At 36.5% G+C, this 23,329-nt stretch overlaps 1 protein-coding gene across 3 annotated transcripts in view; it reads right to left on the bottom strand.

The window, feature by feature from the left end:
* Positions 1–23,329, bottom strand: part of CPNE8 (copine 8) — a 329,571-nt gene that overhangs the window by 159,251 nt on the left and 146,991 nt on the right. For all 3 annotated transcript variants that reach the window (XM_060166571.1, XM_060166572.1, XM_060166573.1), the window contains 2 exons: positions 15,977–16,040; positions 30–133 (listed from right to left, as the gene is read on the bottom strand). In XM_060166571.1, the coding sequence (XP_060022554.1) occupies positions 30–133; positions 15,977–16,040 (168 nt within the window). The remainder of the gene's footprint in view (positions 1–29; positions 134–15,976; positions 16,041–23,329) is intronic.

The following is a 23,329-nucleotide window of genomic DNA, read 5'->3' as shown; positions in this document are numbered from 1 at the left end:
GCCTTAAAATTCATAAAAGATAAATCTACCTGCCATCTTCATTACTTCGATAAAATACAAGAAAAGGATCTGATTTTCCAAAGAAGTCCTTCTTGTCCAATTTGTTCGCACAAAATTGCATCAGAACAGCATCCTACAAACAAAATTAATAAAATAGCTCAAAACCTGGGTGAAGGAGAGGGAGAAGATGGCGGAAGAGTAAGACGTGGAGATCACCTTCCTCCCCACAGATACATCAGAAATACATCTACACGTGGAACAACTCCTACAGAACACCCAATGAATTTTGGCAGAAGACCTCAGACCTCCCAAAAGGCAAGAAACTCCCCCATACCTGGGTAGGGCAAAAGAAAAAAGAATAAACACAGACAAAAGAGTAGGGACAGGGGCTTCCCTGGTGGCGCAGTGGTTGAGAGTCTGCCCACCAATGCAGGGGACATGGGTTCATGCCCTGGTCTGGGAAGATCCCACATGCCGCAGAGCGGCTAGTCCCGTGAGCCATGGCCACTGAGTCTGTGAGTCCGGAGCCTGTGCTCCGCAACTGGAGAGGCCACAACAGTGAGAGACCCACGTATCACAAAAAAAAAAAAAAAAAAAAAAAAAAAAGAGTAGGGACAGGACATGCACCAGTGGAAGGGAGCTGTGAAGGAGGAAAGGTTTCCACACACTAGGAAGCCCCTTCCCGGGCGGAGACTGCGGGTGGTGGAGGGGGGAAGCTTCGGAGCCACGGAGGAGAGCACAGCAACAAGGGTGTGGAGAGAAAAGCGGAGAGATTTCCGCACAGAGGATCGGTGCCAACCAGCACTCACCAGCCCGAGAGGCTTGTCTGCTCACCACTGGGGCAGGCGGGGGCTGGGAGCTGAGGCTCGGGCTTTGGTCAGATGGCAGGGAGAGGACTGGTGGCGGCAACACAGCCTGAAGGGGTTAGTGCACCACGGCTAGCCGGGAGGGAGTCCAGGAAAATGTCTGGACCTGCCGAAGAGGCAAGAGACTTTTCTTCCCTCTTTGTTTCCTGGTGCGGGAAGACAGGGGATTAAGAGCGCTGCTTAAAGGAGCTCCAGAAATGGGCGCGAGCCATGGCTAACAGCACAGACCCCGGAGACGGGCATGAAATGTTAAGGCCGCTGCTGCTGCCACCAAAAAGCCTGTGTGCAAGCACAGGTCATTTTCCACACCTCCCCTACCGGGAACCTGTGCAGCCCGCCACTGCCAGGGTCCCGTGATCCAGAGAAAACTTCCCCGGGAGAACACATGCGCGCCTCAGGCTGGTGCGACGTCATGATGGCCTCTGCCACCGCAGGCTTGCCCCGCACTCCGTGCCCCTCCCTCCCCCTGGCCCGAGTGAGCCAGACCCGTGAATTGCTGCTCCTTTAACCCCGTCCTGTCTGAGTGAAGAACAGATGCCCTCCGGTGACCTACACGCAGAGGCGGGGAAAAATCCAAAGCTGAACCCTGGGAGCTGTGTGAACAAAGAAGAGAAAGGGAAATTTCTCCCAGCAGCCTCAGGAGCAACGGATTAAATCTCCACAATCAACTTGATGTGCCCTGCATCTGTGGAACACCTGAATAGACAATGAATCATCCCAAATTGATGAGGTGGACTTTGGGAGCAAAATACATTACTTTTTCCTCTTTTTGTGAGTGTGTATGTGTATACTTCTGTGTGAGATTTTGTCTGTATAGCTTTGCTTTCACCATTTGTCCTAGGGCTCTGTCTGTCCTTTTGTTGTTGTTGTTTTTACTTAAAAATTTTTTTTTTCTTAATAATTATTTTTTATTTTAATAACTTTATTTTATTTTATCTTACTTTATTTTATTTTATCCTCTTTTTTTCATTCTTTCTAATTTCTCCCTTTTATTCTGAGCCATGTGGATGAAAGGCTCTTGGTGCTGTACCCAGGAGTCAGTGCTGTGCCTCTGAGGAGGAGGAGCCAACTTCAGGACACTGGTCCACAAGAGATCTCCCAACTCCACGTAATATCAAACAGCGAAAGTCTCCCAGAGATGTCCATCTCAACACCAATGCCCAGCTTCACTCAACAACCAGCAAGCTACAGTGCTGCACACTCTATGCCAAACTACCAGCAAGACAGGAACACAACGCCACCAATTAGCAGAAAGGCTGCCGAAAATCATAATAAAGCCACAGACACCCCAAACCACATGACTAGATGTGGACTGGCCCACCAGAAAGACAAGATCCAGCCTCATCCACCAGAACACAGGCACTAGGCCTCTCCACCAGGAAGCCTACACAACCCACTGAACCAACTTTAGCCACTGGGGACAGACACCAAAAACAACGGGAACTATGAACCTGCAGCCTGCAAAAAGGAGACCCCAAACACAGTATGATAAGCAAAAGGAGAAGACAGAAAAACACACAGCCTATGAAGGAGCAAGATAAAAACCCACCAGACCTAACAAATGAAGAGGAAAGAGGCAGTCTACCTGAAAAAGAATTCAGAATAATGCTAGTAAAGATGATCCAAAATCTTGGAAACAGAATGGAGAAAATAAAAGAAACATTTAACAAGGACCTAGAAGAACTAAAGAGGAAACAAGCAATGATGAACAACACAATAAGTGAAATTGAAAACAGGCTAGAAGGGATCAAAAGCAGAACAACTGAGGCAAAAGAATGGATAAGAGACCTCGAAGATAAAATAATGGAATAACTACTGCAGAGCAGAATAAAAAAAAAGAGTGAAAAGACCTGAGGACTGTCTCAGAGATCTCTGGGACAACATTAAATGCACCAACATTCGAATTGTAGAGGTCCCAGATGAAGAAGAGAAAAAGAAAGGGACTGAGAAAATATTTGAAGAGATTACAGTTAAAAACTTCCCTAATATGGGAAAGAAAATAGTTAATCAAGTCCAGGAAGCACAGAGAGTCCCATACAGGATAAATCCAAGGAGAAACATGCCAAGACACATATTAAGCAAACTGTCAAAAAGTAAATACAAAGAAAACATATTAAAAGCAGCAAGGTAGGGCTTCCTGGTGGCGCAGTGGTTGAGAGTCCACCTGCTAATGCAGGAGACACGGATTCGTGCCCCGGTCTGGGAGGATCCCACATTCTGTGGACCGGCTGGGCCTGTGAGCCATGGCTGCTGAGACTGGGCGTCCGGAGCCTGTGCTACGCACGGGAGAGTCCACAACAGTGAGAGGCCCGCATACTGGAAAAAAGAAAAAAAGTAGCAAGGTAAAAACAACAAATAACACACAAGGGAATCCCCATAAGGTTAACAGCTGATGTTTCAGCAGAAACTCTGCAAGCCAGAAGGGACTGGCAGGACGTATTTAAAGTGATGAAGGACAAAAACCTAAAACCAAGATTTCTCTACCCAGCAAGGATCTCATTGAGATTTGAGGGAGAAATAAAAACCTTTACAGACAAGCAAAAGCTGAGAGACTTCAGCACCACGAAACCACCTTTACAACAAATGCTAAAGGAACATCTCTAAGAAGGAAACACAAGAGAAGGAAAAGACCTACAATAATAAGCCCAAAACAATTAAGAAAATGGGAATAGGAACATACATATCGATAATTACTTTAAACATAAATGGATTAAATGCTCCCACCAAAAGACACAGATTGGCTGAATGGATACAAAAACAAGACCCATATATATGCTGTCTACAAGAGACCCACTTTAGACCTAGGGACACATACAGACTGAAAGTGAGGGGATGGAAAAAGATATTCCATGCAAATGGAAATAAGAAGAAAGCTGGAGGGCTCCTGTGGTAGTGCAGTGGTTGAGAGTCTGCCTGCCAATGCAGGGGACATGGGTTCATGCCCCGGGCCAGGAAGAACCCACATGCTGCGGAGCGGCTGGGCCCATGACCATGGCCGCTGAGCCTGTGCATCCAGAACCTGTGCTCTGCAACAGGAGAGGCCACAACAGTGAGAGGTGCGCGTACAGCAAAAAAAAAAAAAAAAAAAAAAAAAAGCTGGAGTAGCAATTCTCATATCAGACAAAATAGACTTTAAAGTAAAGACTATTAGAAGAGACAAAGAAGGACACTACGTAATGATCAAGGGATCGATCCAAGAAGAATACATAACAATTGTAAATATTTATGCACCCAACATAGGAGCACCTCAATACATAAGGCAAATGCTAACAGCCATAAAAAAGGAAATCAACACTAACAAAATCATATTAGGGGACTTTACCACCCCACTATCACCAACAGACAGATCATCCACAATGAAAATAAATAAGGAAACACAAGCTTTAAGTGATACATTAAACAAGATGGACTTAATTGATATTTATAGGACATTCAATCCAAAAACAACAGAATACACTTTTTTCTCAAGGGCTCATGGAACATTCTCCAGGACAGATCATATCTTGGGTCACAAATCAAGCCTTGGTAGATTTAAGAAAATTGAAATCATATCAAGTATCTTTTCTGACCATAATGCTATGAGATTAGATATCAATTACAGGAAAAGATCTGTAAAAAATACAAACACATGGAGGCTAAACAATACATTACTTAATAACGAAGTGATCACTGAAGAAATCAAAGAGGAAATCAAAAAATATGTAGAAACAAATGACAATGGAAACACAACAACCCAAAACCTATGGGATGCAGCAAAAGCAGTTGTAAGAGGGAAGATTATAGCAATAAAATCCTACCTTAAGAAACAGGAAACATCTCAAATAAACAACTTAACCTTGTACCAAAAGCAATTAGAGAAAGAAGAAAAAAAAAAACCCAAAGTTAGCAGAAGGAAAGAAATCATAACGATCAGTTCAGAAATAAATGAAAAAAGAAATGAAGGAAATGATAGCAAAGATCAATAAAACTAAAAGCTGGTTTCTTGAGAAGATAAACAAAATTAATAAAGCATTAGCCAGACTCATCCAGAAAAAAAGGGGGAAGAGTCAAGTGAATAGAATTGGAAATGAAAAAGGAGAAGTAACAACTGACACTGCAGAAATTCAAAAGATCATAAGAGATTACTACAAGCAACTCTATGCCAATAAAATGGACAACCTGGAAGAAATGAACAAATTCTTAGAAATGCACAACCTGCCAATATTGAACCAGGAAGAAACAGAAAATACGAACAGACTGATCACAAACACTGAAATTGAGACTGTGATTAAAAATTTTCCAAGAAACAAAAGCCCAGGACCAGATGGCTTCACAGGCGAATTCTATCAAACATTTAGAGAAGGGCTATCACCTATCCTTCTCAAACTCTTCCAAAATATAGCAGAGGGAAGAAAACTCCCAAACTCATTCTACGAGGCCACCATAATCCTGATACGAAAACCAGACAAAGATGTCACAAAGAAAGAAAACTACAGGCCAATATCACTGATGAACATAGATGCAAAAATCCTCAACAAAATACTAGCAAACAGAATCCAACAGCACATTAAACGGATCATTCACCATGATCAAGTGGAGTTTATTCCAGGAATGCAAGACTTCTTCAATATATGCAAATCAATCAACGTGATACACCATATTATCAAATTGAAGGAGAAAAACCATATGATCATCTCAATAGATGCAGAGAAAGCTTTCGACAAAATTCAACACCCATTTGTGATAAAAACCCTGCAGAAAGTAGGCATAGAGGGAACTTTCCTCAACATAATAAAGGCCATATATGACAAACCCACAGCCAACATCATTCTCAATGGTGAAAAACTGAAAGCATTTCCACTAAGATCAGGAACAAGACCAGGTTGCCCACTCTCACCACTCTTATTCAAAATAGTTTTGGAAGTTTTAGCAACAGCAATCAGAGAAGAAAAATAAATAAAAGGAATCCAAATCGGAAAAGGAAAAGTAAAGCTGTAACTGTTTGCAGATGACATGATGCTATACATAGAGAATCCCAATAATGCTGCCAGAAAACTACTCGAGCTAATCAATGAATTTGTTAAAGTAGCAGGATACAAAATTAATGCACAGAAATCTGTGGCATTCCTAAACACTAATGATGAAAAATCTGAAAGTGAAATTAAGAAATCACTCCCATTTACCACTGCAACAAAAAGAATAAAATATCTAGGAATAAACCTACCTAAGGAGACAATAGACCTGTATGCAGAAAATTATAAGACACTGATGAAAGATGATACAAATAGATGGAGAGATATACCATGTTCTTGGATTGGAAGAATCCACATTGTGAAAATGACTCTACTACCCAAAACAATCTATAGATTCAATGCAATCCCTATCAAACTACCACTGGTATTTTTCACAGAACTAGAACAAAAAATTTCACAATTTGTATGGAAACACAAAAGACCCCAAATAGCCAAAGCAATCTTGAGAACGAAAAACGGAGCTGGAGGAATCAGGCTCCCTGACTTCAGACTATACTACAAAGCTACAGTAATCAAGACAGTATGGTACTGGCACAAAAACAGAAAGATAGATCAATGGAACAGGGTAGAAAGCCCAGAGATTAATCCACGCACATATGGTCACCTTAACTTTGATAAAGGAGGCAAGGATATACAGTGGAGAAAAGACAGCCTCTTCAATAAGTGGTGCTGGGAAAACTGGACAGGTATATGTAAAAGTATGAGATTAGAACACTCCCTAACACCATACACAATCATAAGCTCAAAATGGATAAAGACCTAAATGTAAGGCCAGACACTATCAAACTCTTAGTGGAAAACATAGGCAGAACACTCTATGACACAAATCACAGCAAGATCCTTTTTTACCCACCTCCTAGAGAAATGGAAATAAAAACAAAAATAAACAAATGGGACCTAATGAAACTTAAAAGATTTTGCACAGCAAAGGAAACCATAAACAAGACCAAAAGACAACCCTCAGAATGGGAGAAAATATTTGCAAATGAAGCAACTGACAAAAGGACTAATATCCAAACTTTACAAGCAGCTCAATAAAAAAAAACAAACAACCCAATCCAAAAATGGGCAGAAGACCTAAATAGACATTTCTCCAAGGAGAATATACAGAGTGCCAACAAACACATGAAAGAATGCTCAACATCATTAATCATTAGAGAAATGCAAATCAAAACTACAATGAGATATCATCTCACACCAGTCAGAATGGCCATCATCAAAACATTTAGAAACAATAAATGCTGGAGAGGGTGTGGAGAAAAGGGAACACTCTTGCACTGCTGGTGGGAATGTAAATTTATACAGCCACGATGGAAAACAGTATGAAGGTTTCTTAAAAAACTACAAATAGAACTACCATACGACCCAGTAATCTCACTACTGGGCATATACCCTGAGAAAACCATAATTCAAAAAGAGTCATGTACCAAAATGTTCATTGCAGCTCTGTTTACAATAGCCAGGACATGGAAGCAACCTAAGTGTCCTTCATTGGATGAATGGATCAAGAAGATGTGGCCCATATATACAATGGAATATTACTCCACCATAAAAAGAAACGAAATTGAATTATTTGTCGTGAGTTGGATGGACCTAGAGTCTGTCATACAGGGTGAAGTAAGTCAGGAAGAGACTTACAGATATATATCTGTTAACAGATATATATGGAATCTAAGGGGGAAAAAAAAGTTCATGAAGATTCTAGGGGTAAGACGGGAATAAAGACACAGACCTACTAGAGAATGTACTTGAGGATATGGGGAGAGGGAAGGGTAAGCTGTGACAAAGTAAGAAAGTGGCATGGACATATATATACTACCAAATGTAAAATAGATAGCTAGTGGGAAGCAGCCGCATGGCACAGGGAGATCAGCTAGGTGCTTTGTGACCACCTAGAGAGGTGGGATAGGGAGGGTGGGAGGGAGGGAGACGCAAGAGGGAAGTGATATGGGAATATATGTATATGTATAACTGATTCACTTTGTTATAAAGCAGAAACTAACACACCATTGTAAAGCAGTTATACTCCAATAAAGATGCTAAAAATAATAACAGGTGAAAAATAACTAGAAACTGCAGATCACAAGCAAGTCTTGACAAGAAAACAAATTTTTCCATTTTAATACAAATGGCCAAATATGGGAAAATTCCAGACAACATAAAATTGTTTTTAAAGGACTATAAGACTAAAAAATTGACTCCTGGAAGTTTTTGTTCTAGTCACAGAACCATTACTTGTTAAAACTGTTCAACATTTCCTGCCCCAGAAAAGTACTATTAAACTGGTTAATTCTATGTACCCAACATTTTAATACAAGATGTCTATTTGTATCTTCAGTTATTCAGGTGCATAGTTTTAGAAATTTTTTTTTAATTTCCTAAGGAAATATTTACTAAGCATTTACTATGTATCTACCATGTATTAGATGTTGAGATTCATTAGATGTTTAGATGAAGCAAAAGACAGATCCAGACTGACAATACAGTTTGCTATCTAAAGGGAAATAAAGGTTCCTTCTTAATTATATAAAAGTGTACCACAATTTCTAAATAACTACATTTCAAAATAACATATTATATATTGCTTGAAGTAAAGTAAAGCACTTTCATTTTCACCTGTAATTTCAATCACTTATTTATATATTAATTATTTTGTCAAACCAATCATTTTTATCAATTTATAGACTCAAGCACTCATAACCTACATGATTTACCTTAAAGGTAAACAAGATGAGGTATCATAAATCAAGGAAGTTAAACATTATTCAATGATGATAAGCAATATTTAAAGAGTATAAATTATATAGTAATTTAAAAATTAAAATCAGTATTTTAGATTTGTTTGGTTTTTTAACTGAAAGGAGATGTTAACAATTTTTGAAGCAGGTGGAGGGTCAAAGTAATTCACATTAAATCAAGAAGTCAGTGTTTTAAATATTACTTGGTGAAAATGTTAATTCACCACTTCATTTTTCAGAGTTCAGAAATACTTATTAAGCATCTTCACATATATTAAAATGCCCTTAGGAGAATGTGGTTTTCCAAGAACATGGGAAAAAGACATTGTTCTTTTTTTTTTAAGTGCAAATTTTTTTATTGTTCTTGCCACAGAAATAAATCACTCCTTTAAGACATTTTTCCAAAGCACCTAAAACAAAACACAAATTACCATAAAACATTCTGATGTACTTAAAATACATAGTAGAATCCTGAAATGTGTATATTTCAAATAAATGCTGACTAAAACTTCAAAGAGACTAAATATTATTTAAACATGAATTTTCATATGATCACTGGTAAATGTAACACCAAATTGTAGTTTTTCAAATTATATTTCATAAGGCTTGCAAAATGAATAACTGACTCAAGAGAAAAAATTTCTTTCAATGAACCAAGTGATATAAACTTGGAGAAAATGTTTTTTGTAATTACTCAGGTTAATAACTTAGGAGAGATTCCACCTCTATCAAACACAAAACAAGTCTAATTTCTGGGGAAAAAACAAGCATTTACTACTTCTAGAAATATACAAGCATCATTACAGTTGGTTTTTTTTTTTAACTCTTATGCTTAATGCCACCCTGAGAGAATTTTAAGACCTTTCTTTAATACTCCACACCAGTGTAACAAACTTCCTATTGAAGAAATCCACTTAAATGTTCAGAGGCATTTCTAACAAATTCAAATCAAACTTGTTTCTCCAGTAATTTTTCCCAACTCAATGAGTGATTCATCATCCACCCAAAGTGCTCAAGGAAGTTGTCCTTGACTCTTCCCTTTCCTGACCTTTTATCCAATCCATCATCAAGCTGCATAATTCTATCTCTAAAAAATTTCTCAAATCTTCAATCCAGCTACACAGGCACCATCTTAGTCCAAGCCAACCTCTTCTCTCACCCGGACATGCACATTGGCATTTATTCCTTTCTCCCTCTTCCACCTATCCAATCCATAGATCCACCTTCTTGGACCTATCCAATCGATTCTCCATTCAGCAGAGAGAGTAATGGACTTAAAACATCAAAGAAATTAATTTTGTTCATAACTTAAAATTACTCAAGGCTTTCCCTTGCATTTAGGATAAACACAGAATCTTTAACATTGTCTACAAAAGCCCAACACCAAACAAACTCTGAGCAGCCTTTTCCACCGTTATCTGGCAAAGTTTTAGCTCAATCATTCCCCCACTCCCATCCCCTTGCTAACTAACACACACCAGGCACACTCTTTCCCTCTTTGGGCCCTATACAAGCTGTGTGCTCTGTTGGAAATCTTACCCTTTGGCTGACAAACCATTACTTGGGTCTAAGCTAAAATGGAATTTTCTCAAAGAGTCCCGGAGTTACCTCCACCCAATATAAATTATGATTCTCCATGGTACTCTCTCATATTTATCACTTAGAACACATCTTGAAATATTTACCCACACAGTCATCTGATTAATGTCCGTCTTTTCCACAAACTACATGTTTTTTAGAGAAAAGGACAAGGGCTGCTTGTTGTTGGTTTTTCTTGCCATTGTATTCCAAGCTTCCTTTCCAGGGACTAGCACATTATACATTTTGTGAATATTTTTGAATCAATCAATCAGAATGAAAAATATTCTTTGTGGACAATTTCAAGCTACCTTAAAAATACTGAGTGAAGAAACATTTCCAATATGACTTCAAAATTACTTTAATTCTTACTCTAGAATTTGACAAGATATATCACAAAACTTGCATCTGAAATAAACTGTGGTTGAGATAATTAGGATTACCACACTGAAAATACACATTTGTATAAATTTATAATTTAGCCATTTCTCAAATATGGCCCATTTTTAATTCTGCAAAGTAATCATCTGGAGGAGATAATACTGTTGTCTATTAAGTGTGCATAGCATTATGTCTAAGAAAGCAATGTACATACCTTTATTTAAAAATACTCAACTGCTAAACATGTTAACTATCATTTGAGCCTTCAGTGAGTCACAATCTTTTTGTTGGTGGAGAGTCTTGCCTCGATGTTGATGGCTGCTGACTGATCAGGGTGGTGGTTGTTGAAGGTTGGGGTGGCTGTAGCGATTTCTTAAAATAAGACAATGAAATTTGCCCCATCAATTGCCTTGTCTTTTCAGGATTGATTTCTCTGTAGCATGCAATGCTGTTTGATAGCATTTAACCCATAGTTAGAACTTCTTTCAAAATCAGAGTCGACCCACTCAAACCCTGCTGTGGCTTTGTCAACTAAGCTTATGTAATACTCTAAATCCTTTGTTGTCCTTTCAACAATCTTCACAACATCTTCACCAGTAGATTCCATCTCAAGAAACCACTTTCATTACTCATCCATAAGATGCAACCTGTCATCCGTTTAAGTCTTATCATGAGATTGCAGCAATTCAGTCACATCTTCAGGCTCCACTTACTCTTCTAATTCTATTGCCATTTCCACAACATCAGCAGTTACTTCCTCCACTGGAGTCTTAAACCCCTCAAAGTCATCCATCTGTGAGTGTTGGAATCAACTTCTTCCAAACTCCTGTTAATGTCGATATTTGGGCTTCTCCCCACGAATGTTCTTAACGTCATCTAGAATGGTGAATCCTTTCCAGAAGGTTTTCAATTGACGTTGCCCAGATCCATCAGAGGAATCACTATCTGTGGCAGCTGTGGCTTTAGGAAATGTATTATTTCTTAAATAACAAGACTTGAAAGTCGAATTTACTCCCTGAGCCTCGGGTTGAAGAATGAGTGTTGTGTTAGCAAGCATGAAAGCAACATCAATCTTGTACATCTCCATCAGAGCTCTTGTGTGACCAGGTGCATTGTCAATGAGCAATAATATTTTTGTTTTTGTTTTGTTTTGTGTTTTTAACTTATTTTTGTATTGGAGTATAATTGCTTTGCAATGTTGTGTTAGTTTCTGCTGTACAATAAAGTGAATCAACTATATGTATACCTATATCCTGTCATTCTTGGACCTCCCTCCCACCCCCCACCCCCATCCCACCCATCTAGGTCGTCACAGAGCACTGAGCTGAGCTTCCTGTGCTTTACAGCATGTTCTCTCTAGCTATCTATTTTAAACATGGTAGTGCATATATGTCAATCCTAGTCTCCCAATTGGTCCCATCCTCCCCTTCCCCCCATGTCCACATGTCTGTTCTCTACGTCTATGTCTCTGTTCCTGCCCTGCAAATAGGTTCAGCTGTACCATTTTTCTAGATTCCACATATATGTGTTAATATACGATATTTGGGTTTTTTTTCTGGCTTACTTCACTCTGTATGACAGACTCTAGGTCCATCTATGTCTCTACAAATGACCTGATTTAATTCCTTTTTATGGCTGAGTAATATTCCATTGTATATATGTGCTGCATCTTCTTTACCCATTCATCTGTTGTTGGACATTTAGGTTTTTTCCATGTCCTGGCTATTGTAAATAGTGCTGCAGTGAACACTGGGGTAGATGTCTCTATTTGAATTATGGTTTTCTCAGAGTATATGCCCAGTAGTGGGATTGCTGGGTCATATGGTAGTTCTATTTTTAGTTTTCTAAGGAATCTCCATACTGTTCTTCATAGTGGCTGTATCAATTTACATTCTCACCAACAGTGCAGGAGGGTTCCCTTTTCTCCACACCCTCTCCAGCATTTATTACTTCTAGATTTTTTGATGATGACCATCTGACCAGTGTAATACCTCATTGTAGTTTTGATTTGCATTTCTCTAATAATAATCAGTGATGAGCATCTTTTCATGTTCCTCTTGGCCATCTGTATGTCTTCTTTGGTGAAATGTCTATTTAGGTCTTCCGCCTAATTTTTAATTGGGTTGTTTGTTTTTTTGATATTGAGCTCCACGAGCTGTTTGTATATTTTGGAGATTAATCCTTTGTCTGTTGCTTTGTTTGTAAATATTTTCTCCCACTCTGAGGGTTGCCTTTTCGTCTTGTTTATGGTTTCCTTTTCTGTGCAAAAGCTTTTAAGTTTAATTAGGTCCCTTTTGTTTTTGTTTTTATTTTCATTACTCTAGGAGGTGGGTCAAAAAAGATCTTGCTGTGGTTTATGTCAAAGAGTGATTTTCCTCTAAGTGTTTTATAGTGTCCGGTCTTACATTTAGGTCTTTAATCCATTTCGAGTTTATTTTTGTGTATGCTGTTAGGCAGTGTTCTAATTTCTTTCTTTTACATGTAGCTGTCCACTTTTCTCAGCACTGCTTATTAAAGAGGCTGTCTTTTCTCCATTGTATGTTCTTGCCTCCTTTGTCATAAATTAGGTGACCATATGTGCGTGGGCTTATCTCTGGACTTTCTATCCTGTACTATTGATCTATATTTCTGTTACTGTGCCAGTACCATACAGTCTTGTTTACTGTAGCTTTGTAGTAATATTTTGAAAGGAATCATTTTTCTCTGAGCAGTAGGTCTCACCAGTGGGCTTAAAATATTCAGTAAACCATGCTGTAAACATGTGATATAATCCAGGCTTTGTTGTTCCATTTATACAGCACAGGCAGAGCAAATTTAACATAATTCTCAGCAGCCCAAGGATTTTCTAAATGGTAAATAAACATTGGCTCTGATTTCTCCTCTCTAGCCATGAAAGTCCTAGATTGTGTCTCCTTCCAATATAAGGCTATTTCATGTACATTTAAAACCTGTTATCTAGTGCAGTGATCTTCACTAATTATCTTAGTTGGCACATCTGGATAACTTGCTGCAACTTCTCTATATATAAGCACCTGCTGATTCACCTGTACTACTTTTATGTTATGGACAGAGTTTCTTTCCTTAAACCTCATGAACCAACCTCTGCTAGCTTTGAACTTTTCTTCTGCAGCTTCCTCACCTCTCTTAGCCTTCATAGGATTTAAGAGAGCTAGGGCCCTCCTCTGGATTAGGCTTTGGCTTAAGGGAATGTTGTGGCTGGTTTGATCTTCTATCCAGACCATTACAACTTTCTCCATATCAGCAATAAGGATGTTTTGCTTTCTTATCATATGTGTGTCCACTGGAGTAGAATGTGAAATTTTCTTCAAGAACTTTTCCTTTGCCTTCACAACCTTGACTAACTGTTTGGCCCAAGAGGCCTAGCTTTCAGCCTATCTCAGCTTGGCTTTTGACATGCCTTTCTCAGTAAGCTTAATCGTTTCTAGCTTTTGATTTAAAGTGAGAGATGTGTGAATATTCCTTTCACTTAAATGCTTAGAGGCCATTGTAGAGATATTAATTGGCCTAATTTCTATATTGCTGCATTTCAGAGGATAAGGATGTCTGAGCAGAGGGAAAGAGACAGGGGAATGGCCAGTTGGTGGAACAGTCAGCACACACACATTTATTAATTTTGTGGTGCCCAAACACAATTGCAATAGTAACATGAAAGATCACTGATCACAGATCACCATAACAAATGTAATAATAATGAAAAAATTTGATAGTGTACAAAAATTAGCAAAATGTGACACAAAGACTAGAAGTGAGCAATGCTGTTGGAAAAATGGTGCTGATAGGCTTCTTCACCAGAGGGCTGCCACAGGCCTTCAATTTGTAAAACATGCAATATATGTGAAGCACAATAAAATGAGGTATGCCTATATAAAGACTTTTAGCTGTTGACAAATGCAGAAATTAAAGCTCAAAAAAATTTCACTCAGCTGAATAGTGAAAGAGATAATACTGAAATTTAGGTGTCCTGATTCCAAAGTTTATGCTCAAGCTAACAAATGGTAATGTGTTTTCAAGAAAATAAGTGTCAATTTGTATACTGTCAAATTGAAATAAAATTACTTCATTCCAAATTCTAAGTGATAATGTATGATATTTTTAAAGTACCATAAAATGCACATTTAAAAGGCATTGTCTGAAGTTAACTATGATCATTGCTTTGAACACACTTGTCTCTTCTACGATACTAGCATAATAATATTATTTCAATGATTATTTTAATTATGTTGATTATCAGTGTCTGTAGCTAAGAATCAGAACGTAGCATACATAAGTGAAGTTAGATCAAGATTCTAAACAATTTAAAAATATTAGATATATAATTTCTAAGTGTGAGAAATATGTAAATAATATTAATATGATTAATAAGTAATATTAAAAGATAATTCCAGATGTTTTTAAAACTTCATTATTATAAAGAACAGTGAAAATGCCTCTGGATCACTAAGTAACATATTCTACTTCATTTGCATGGAAGCTTTATAATTTTCTTGTTCCTCCAGGCAAAACAACAGAATGAAAGCAGAAGATGTTTAAGATGCAGCCTGGCAATACTCAATCTATGACCTTGATATCTTGGTTCTATTTGGAATTAGAACTCATAATAATTTCTTCATTAGCATATGTATACAAAATAATCTTAATATCAAGATTTTGACAGAATAGCATGTTAATGTCACAATAAAGAACATGCATCTTACTGACCCTGAACTTCTTTTTCTCTTTCCTTCCTCATTATACAAACACAGATTACCATATACATATACAAATTCAGAGGCGAGAAGTATGAAAGATGATTAGATCACCAAATCACAACTAAAAATAGCAGTTTTCTAAGATTAATGAATATGCACTCTATGTCACTATACTTTTAGCTGGAGTGGTAGCTGGTTATTTCTACAAATGTGAGCTTCCCAAGCTAAGAAAACATGAGACCATATATGAATATTGAATTTATTCAATTAGAAATACAGAAAAACAAGTATGTTACACAAAATGGTTACAGTCAAGTGACTAGAAATATTCCTTCAGGATCACACATAAAATCTTCAAATTTTTGCAAGAACTGAATTGGTTGATACAATTGACAATTCCTTATATTAATGCCCCCCAAATGATATTACCATTAGGTTTTATTTTAATAATTTCTATTCATTAAAAAGACTGTTAAAATAAATGATTATCCTATTTGGACTATAGAATGTAGTCTCTCTGGTTAAAGTACTAAGTATCTAAAATGATATTTTACGAATTTAGAATTATATAATGTAGTTTTAATTATCTTTTGCTAAAACTACTCAAGAAAAATCATTTAAGTATAGTTTGAGAATTATCATTTCAAAGAAGTATTGGAAATACTTTTTCATTCAAAGAAATATTTACTTACTCTGCAACAGTTTAATTCCTCTGCTGTGAGGATGATTGTACCACATTTCTTCCCTGGAATTCCTCTAAAACAACAAAAAGCATACTTAAATACAATGATATTTTATATTAATAGTATATAATATAAATGAATATTAAATATATATTTTATTTTTATATAACCAAACAAAAAGCATACTAATAGGTGGGCTCTAACAAAATATATTCCTAGTTTCAAATTTGAGTTTATCCTATAGATCCACATTTATTGATAAAGCTAAACTTTGAGCACTTTCAACATGTCAGTCCTTTGCCCAAGAATCTTCAATAGCTTCACACTGTCTATCATATATAATTAATATAATATAATGTAGTATCTATAATATAAAATATTCTCCCATGACTTCTAAGATTTCTATTATGTGATTAAAATGTATTCCTAATCTTGGTTTTCAATATTTCTTTCTTCTTTCATCAACATGGTTATTTATTTGGGCTTATTTTTGCTCTGTGCCAATTCCCACACCTTGGCATACCATAGTGTGTTAAACTCTTCCCTATTCTGCCCCAAACTTTCTACATCCCCAGAGGAAGTTTTACTTGTTCCAGGAACTCTTATCCCAGTCAACCTTACACAAAACTTGGCCTTTTCTGTGCTCCTATTGACATTAAAGTCAGTACCACAGGTTTAGCATTTAATTATTACTAAATTGTTACAAGCACATATTTTTTACCCTTCTTTCCCCAAGTTGATTATAAGCTCTATAAGAGCAAAATTCATGTTATAAACCTCTTGTAAACCGACAGATTTAAATATCTATACATAACAGGCACTCAATATATTAGGAAAACATATAATACGTAAGCAAAATTAAGCAAAGCAAAACTTCCACCCAATTTTTTTCCTAAACGTCTATGCAATATTTATGCTCATATAGCTTCCAGCTGACACCAAGAGCAAAGTGCACTAGGATAATGCAAGGTATGTGCATGGTTTCCTGCTTTACCTGAGGGAATACAGAGACAAGTCCAAGAGAAGCTTCCAAAAAGTAATCCTAATGCTCTAAAGGTATACTTCATGCTTCTTTTGTCCTATCACTAATCATAGCTCAGACTCTTCTGTTTTTCCTAGGAACTACAAATTGTGGAATTAGAGCCAAACAAGTGTTTTTGTCCTCAAGAATATGATTCAACTCCAATAATCTATGCCAGTTTGTATGTGACATTTTCTCCAGGTCTTTATGACTAAGAGATCAATTAATTTATCTTTGCATGTTTTTTTCATAGAATATTAAACACATCTTTTTTTAATGCAAGACAAAATTTAATAAGTGGATAAGCATTTAGTAGACTGGTCACAATAAAAAAGAAGATTCTTACTGAAATAAAAATGGGGTGCAATTTTACATGTCTTAAGTTATCAGTCATTGAAAGAGATGATGCTCTCCAGTACCGGTTGTGTTGGGAGAACTTGCATATGCACCAACTGCAGGTGGCAATGCAGATAATAACTGTCATTTGAAGAAAATACATACATCATTTTTAGCATCCCTCTATTGTCAGTAATCAGTTAATTTTTCTAATCCAGCTGTACTTTTTCCTTCTTTTTTTCTATTTGTGAATCACAAGATTTACACTCTCAGCATTACAGCAAGCTAAAACACCCTGACTGAGCATCTACCTAAAAATAATTTAAAATACTGAATAAAATTTGCAAAAAGTATTTATAAATGCTCCGATAACCTGGCAAGAAAAGTAAGAACCAATTAGAAACTGAAGATGGAAAGCCAGAAAGACAAACAGAGGTAAACCCTGGAGAGTTTAATCTTGGGCTTTTTTTTTAATAGGTTTTTATTGGAGTATAATTGCTTCACAATACTGCATTAGTTTCTGTTGTACAACAAAGTGAATCAGCCATATGGATACATATATCCTCATAACCCCTCCCACTTGAGCCTCCCTCCCACCATCCCTATCCCACATCTCTAGGTCATTGCAAAGCACCAAGCTGATCTCCCTGTGCTATGCTGCTGCTTCCCACTAGCTAACCATTCTACCTTCAGTAGTGTATATATGTCAATGCTACTCTCACTTCACTGCAGCTTCCCCCTCCACCTACTGTGTTCCCAAGTTCTTTCTCTATGTCTACATCTTTATTCCTGCCCTGCCACTAGGTTCATCAGTACCATTTTTTTGGTTTGTTTTTTAGATTCTATATATATATGTGTTAGCATACGGTACTTGTTTTTCTCTTTCTGACTTCACTCTGTATGACAGACTCCAGGTACATCCACCTCACTACAAACAACTCAGTTTTGTTTCTTTTTATGGCTGAGTAATATTCCATTGCATATATGTGCCACATCTTCATTATCCATTCATCTGTCTGTCAATGGACATTTAGGTTGGTTCCATGTCCTGGCTATTGTAAATAGAGCTGCAGTGAACATTGTGGTACATGTCCCTCTTTGAATTATGGTTTTCTCATGGTATTTGCCCAGTAGTGGGATTGCTGGATCATATGGTAGTTCTATTTTTAGCTTTTTAAGGAACTTCCATACTGTTCTCCATAATGGTTATATTAATTTATGGCTCCTTAGAGCATAAAGATGAGAGACCAAAAAAAAAAAAAATGTGAGGGAGTACTCACAAGGTGGAGAATTCAATAAATAAACAACTAATAGCATGAAGCTTAGATCACAATGACTATATTGCCTGAATGTAGCATAAATTAGATATAAACATTTACTTTGGAGGGACCCACAAAATAAATCCATGCCTTAAAATGTGGTGATTAATGAAAGAGAAAAAAATGTACCCTAATAATAGAGAACCTTAACCAGGCTTGCTGCCTTAATTTTAACTACCTAGGCAATTACAAACTTCAAACCAAGAATTCAGCTTAATTCAAGTGATCACAGTTAGTTGGTAAGTACAAAATCTCTCTGGAAGAATTTGCCTTCAAACTAAATCTCAAAATACTATCACATTAAAAGTTTAAAAATATGTATGAGCTTATTCTAAAATATCTCAAAACCCTAAAGAAAAAATGTACCATGTTTTAAAGTCTCCAGAAAAAGCAGGCTGCAGAATCTAACACAGACGTAGAACCCTAAAAATATTATGCATAATATACACAATGTAAGTATGCATAATATACATAATATATAGAGAAGAATGGAAATATGAGGAACTAGCAAAGAACTATAAAATAATCAAGAATATATGGAGAAAAAAATAGGACTTCTAGAAATAATGTAGAGACTGTAGATGGATTTAACAGTAGATTATACACAGCAGAAGAATTAGTGAACTGAAAGATGGATATAAAGAATTTATCACTAATGCAGCATGGAGAGGCTGATATGGGAAAAATTGCAAAGAGGTTTAGTGACATGGAGGGAAAAGGTAAAAGTTTTAATGTACATCTAAGCAGAGGTCCAGAAGGAGAAGAAAAAATGAATAGAGGAGATGCAATATTTGAAGAGAGAATGGCCAGGAAACTGCTAGAACTGTTGAGAAACATCAATTTCCAGATTCAAAAAGTCCAATGAATTTCAAGCAGCATAAATAAAAGTACATTTATACCTACACACATATTAAGGACATGTCAAAACACCAGAGCTAAAATGGCATATTTTCAAAGCAGCCAGAGAGAAAAGACAGATGACCTACAAAGATAAGAATGTTAAATTAAGAGCTGACTACTCAGAAGGAACATTGGAAGCTATAAGACAATTGAAAAAATATCTTGAATGATTTTGAAAGAAAATAACTATCACTCTAGGATTTTATATAGTATATCTCTTTTAAGAACAAGTATGAACTACAGGTATTTTTAAACAAAATAGAATTGAGTGAATTTACAGCCAAGCACATTTTCTTGAGGAATTTCTAAAGGATGGACTTCAAACTTACGAAGAATGATCAAACATGAGATGAATGAAGAAACAATAAGGGAAGTGGTAAATATGAAAAACCTTAATAAATACTGACTTAAAATCTTAATGAATATTATTGATAAGAAAATCAATAATAGTAATGTTATAAACTAAAATAAAAAATACAAATAATAATGATAGCATTGATCAGGAGGGTGAGAATTTAAGTTAAAATCTTAAAGATTTTAAGGAAGAAAGTAAAAGAGTCTTTAAAGTAAATAGAATTTGATAAATTAGGTAAATTTAGAAATTCCTAGGAAACTACAATTTTTAAGGACTTTGTAATCTAAAGGTTAGAAAAGAAAGATTGTGAAATGGTGTTTTAAAAATATAACCAATTCAAAAGAAACTAAAGAAAAAAAAGTGTGAAGCACATGAGAAGCACTAAATAAGTGATCGAAATAAATCCAGAGCAACAGTTACAAAAGTACATGTTAATGAACTAAACGCTACAGATTAGAAACAAAGACTGTCATTCTGTATAAAAAATAAAATTCATACATAGCTATTTACAACAGACATTAGAATTTAAGAATTTAGAATATTCAAAAGAAAAGAATGGAAAGATACACTAAAGGAAAAAAAAAAAAAACTAACCCTAATGAAAACCAGTGTACCTACATTAATAGCAAACATGTAAATTTTAAATTTAAAAAAGACTGCCAGAAATCATTACTGTGTAATAATAAAAGGTTCAATTAATTAGGAAGATACAATAATCTCAATACTATATGCATCTAACATTGTAGTTCCAAAATATATAAAGAACTAACCATACAACAAAAGGACAGATACATCATTATGTTGAGCAATTTTAACCTGGTAAGTACCACATTGGTCAGTGATCAATGTTAACAATCACCAGTGATAAGTCACACTGATATCATGTACCACTGATATGATGTAATAAGAAGGGCATTTCACCACTGTAGTCTTCCCCTCCAAACCTGTAACACCAATCTAAGCATGAGAAAAATATCAAACAACCCCAATTTGAAGAACGTTCTACAAAATATCTGACTAGTACTTCTCAAAACGGCCAAAGTCATCCAAATCATGGAAGGACTTAAAAATTGTCACATAACAGAGGATACTAGAAGATAGGATGACTAAATGCAAAGAGGTATCCTGAAGTGAATTCTGATATAGAAAAATGACAGTAGTGGAAAAACAAGTGAAGTTCAAGTAAAGTCTGTAGTTTAGTAGTTGTATCAACATTGTTATCCTAGTTTTTTCAAATATACCATGTTAACCTAAGATATTAATGTTAGAGGAAACTGGGTGAGGGATATACAAAATTCTCTGTAGGATTTTCACAATTTTTCTGTAAATCTAAAGTTCTTATTAAAAACAAGGCAAGGCATAAAAAGACAAAGACAAGCTGAGTAACTATTCTAGGTTAAAAGAGACTAAAAATTAGGACAACTAAATTCAATGTAAAATTTTTGATTAAGTTTTAGACTGGGGATATAGAGCTATAAAAATTGGGACAACTTTTGAAATTTGAATATGGAGTGTGGATTAGATAACTTCATTGTAAAGTTTCCTAATTTTGATTATCATATTGTGATTCTGTAAGAGAACACCCTTATTAAGAAATACACATTCACTTTGTTTATGGTTTCCTTTGCTGTTCAAAAGCTTTAAAGTTTAATTAGGTCCCATTTGTTTACTTTTATTTTCATTACTCTAGGACAGGGGTCTCCGACCCCCAGGCTGTGGGCTGGTACTGGCCCGTGGCCTGTTAGGAACCAGGCCCCACAGCAAGGGGAGAGTAGTGGGTGAGAGACTGAAGCTTCATCTGCCCTACCCATCACTCCCCATTGCTTGCATTAGAGCCTGAACCATCACCCCCACTGTCCATGGAAAAACTGTCTTCCAGGAAACCGGCACCTGGTGTCAAAAAGGTTGGGGATGGCTGCTCTAAGAGGTGTATCAAAGAAAGAAAACGAAGTGACTGACAAGAGATTAATCTCCAAATATACAAACAGCTCATGCAGCTCAATATCAAATAAACAAACAGCCCAATCAAAATTGGGTGGAGGGGCTTCCCTGGTGGCGCAGTGGTTGAGAGTCCGCCTGCTGATGCAGGGGACACGGGTTCGTGCCCTGGTCCGGGAAGATCCCACATGCCTCGGAGCAGCTAGGCCTGTGAGCCATGGCCACTGAGTCTGCACGTCCAGAGCCTGTGCTCCACAACGGGAGAGGCCACAACAGTGAGAGGCTCGCATACAGAAAAAAAAAAAAAAAATTGGGTGGAAGATCTACACATTTCTGCAAAGGAGACATACAGATGGCCAAAAAGCACATGAAAAGATGCTCTACATCACTAATTATTAGAGAAATGCAAATCAAAATTACAGTTAGGTATCACCTCACACCAGTTAGAATGGCCACCACCAAAAAATCTATAAACAATAAATGCTAGAGAGGGTGTGGAGAAAAGGAAACCCTCTTACACTGTTGGTAGGAATGCAAATTGGTAGAGTCAATATGGAGAACAGTATGGAGGGTCCTTAAAAAAGTAAAAATAGAGCTACCATATGATCCAACAATCCCAGTCCTTGGGCATATATCTGGAGAAGACCATAATTTGAAAAGATACATGCACCCCAATGTTCATTGCAGGACTATTTACAATAGCCAAGACATGGAAGCAACCTAAATGTCCATCAATGGATGAGTGGATAAAGAAGGTGTGGTACATATATACAGTGGAATATTAGCCATAAAAAAGAATGAAATAATGCCATTTGTAGCACCATGGATGGACCTACACGTTGTCATACTGAGTGAAGTAGGTCAGACAAAGACAAATATCATAATATCACCTATATGTGGAATATAAAAAATGGTACAAATGGACTTATTTATAAAACAGAAATAGAGTCAAATATGTAGAAAAAAGCATATGGTTACGAAGGGGGAAAAAGGGGGGAGGGATAAATTGGTAGATTGGGATTGACATATGCACACTACTGTATATATAACACAACTATTAAGAACCTGCTGTATAGCACAGGGAACTCTACTCAATACTCTGTAATAGAAATGTATATGGGAAAAGAATCTAAAAAAGAGTGGAGATATATATATATATATATATATATATATATATATATTTAACTGATTCACTTTGCTGTACAGCAGAAACTAACACAATGTTGTAAATCAACTATACTCCAATAAAAATTAATGTTAAAAAAAGAAATACACACTCAAGTATGTAGAGGAAAGGGGGCACAATGTCTCTGACAACGTTTCCAAATTACTCTCAGATGGTTCTGAAAAAAATATAAAACTGGAATATGAGAGTGGTGGATGAGAGGGAGGGAAGTGGGAAAAAAAATGATAAAGCAATATGACAAAGTTAACATCTGTTGAAAGTAAACATTCTGGGTAAAGGGCATAAAAGAGTTTCTGGTAATAATCTA

The sequence above is a fragment of the Lagenorhynchus albirostris genome, chromosome 11, assembly GCF_949774975.1.
Source record: "Lagenorhynchus albirostris chromosome 11, mLagAlb1.1, whole genome shotgun sequence".
NCBI classification, from domain to species: Eukaryota; Metazoa; Chordata; class Mammalia; order Artiodactyla; family Delphinidae; genus Lagenorhynchus; species Lagenorhynchus albirostris.
This window is presented reverse-complemented; position numbering and strand designations above follow the sequence as displayed.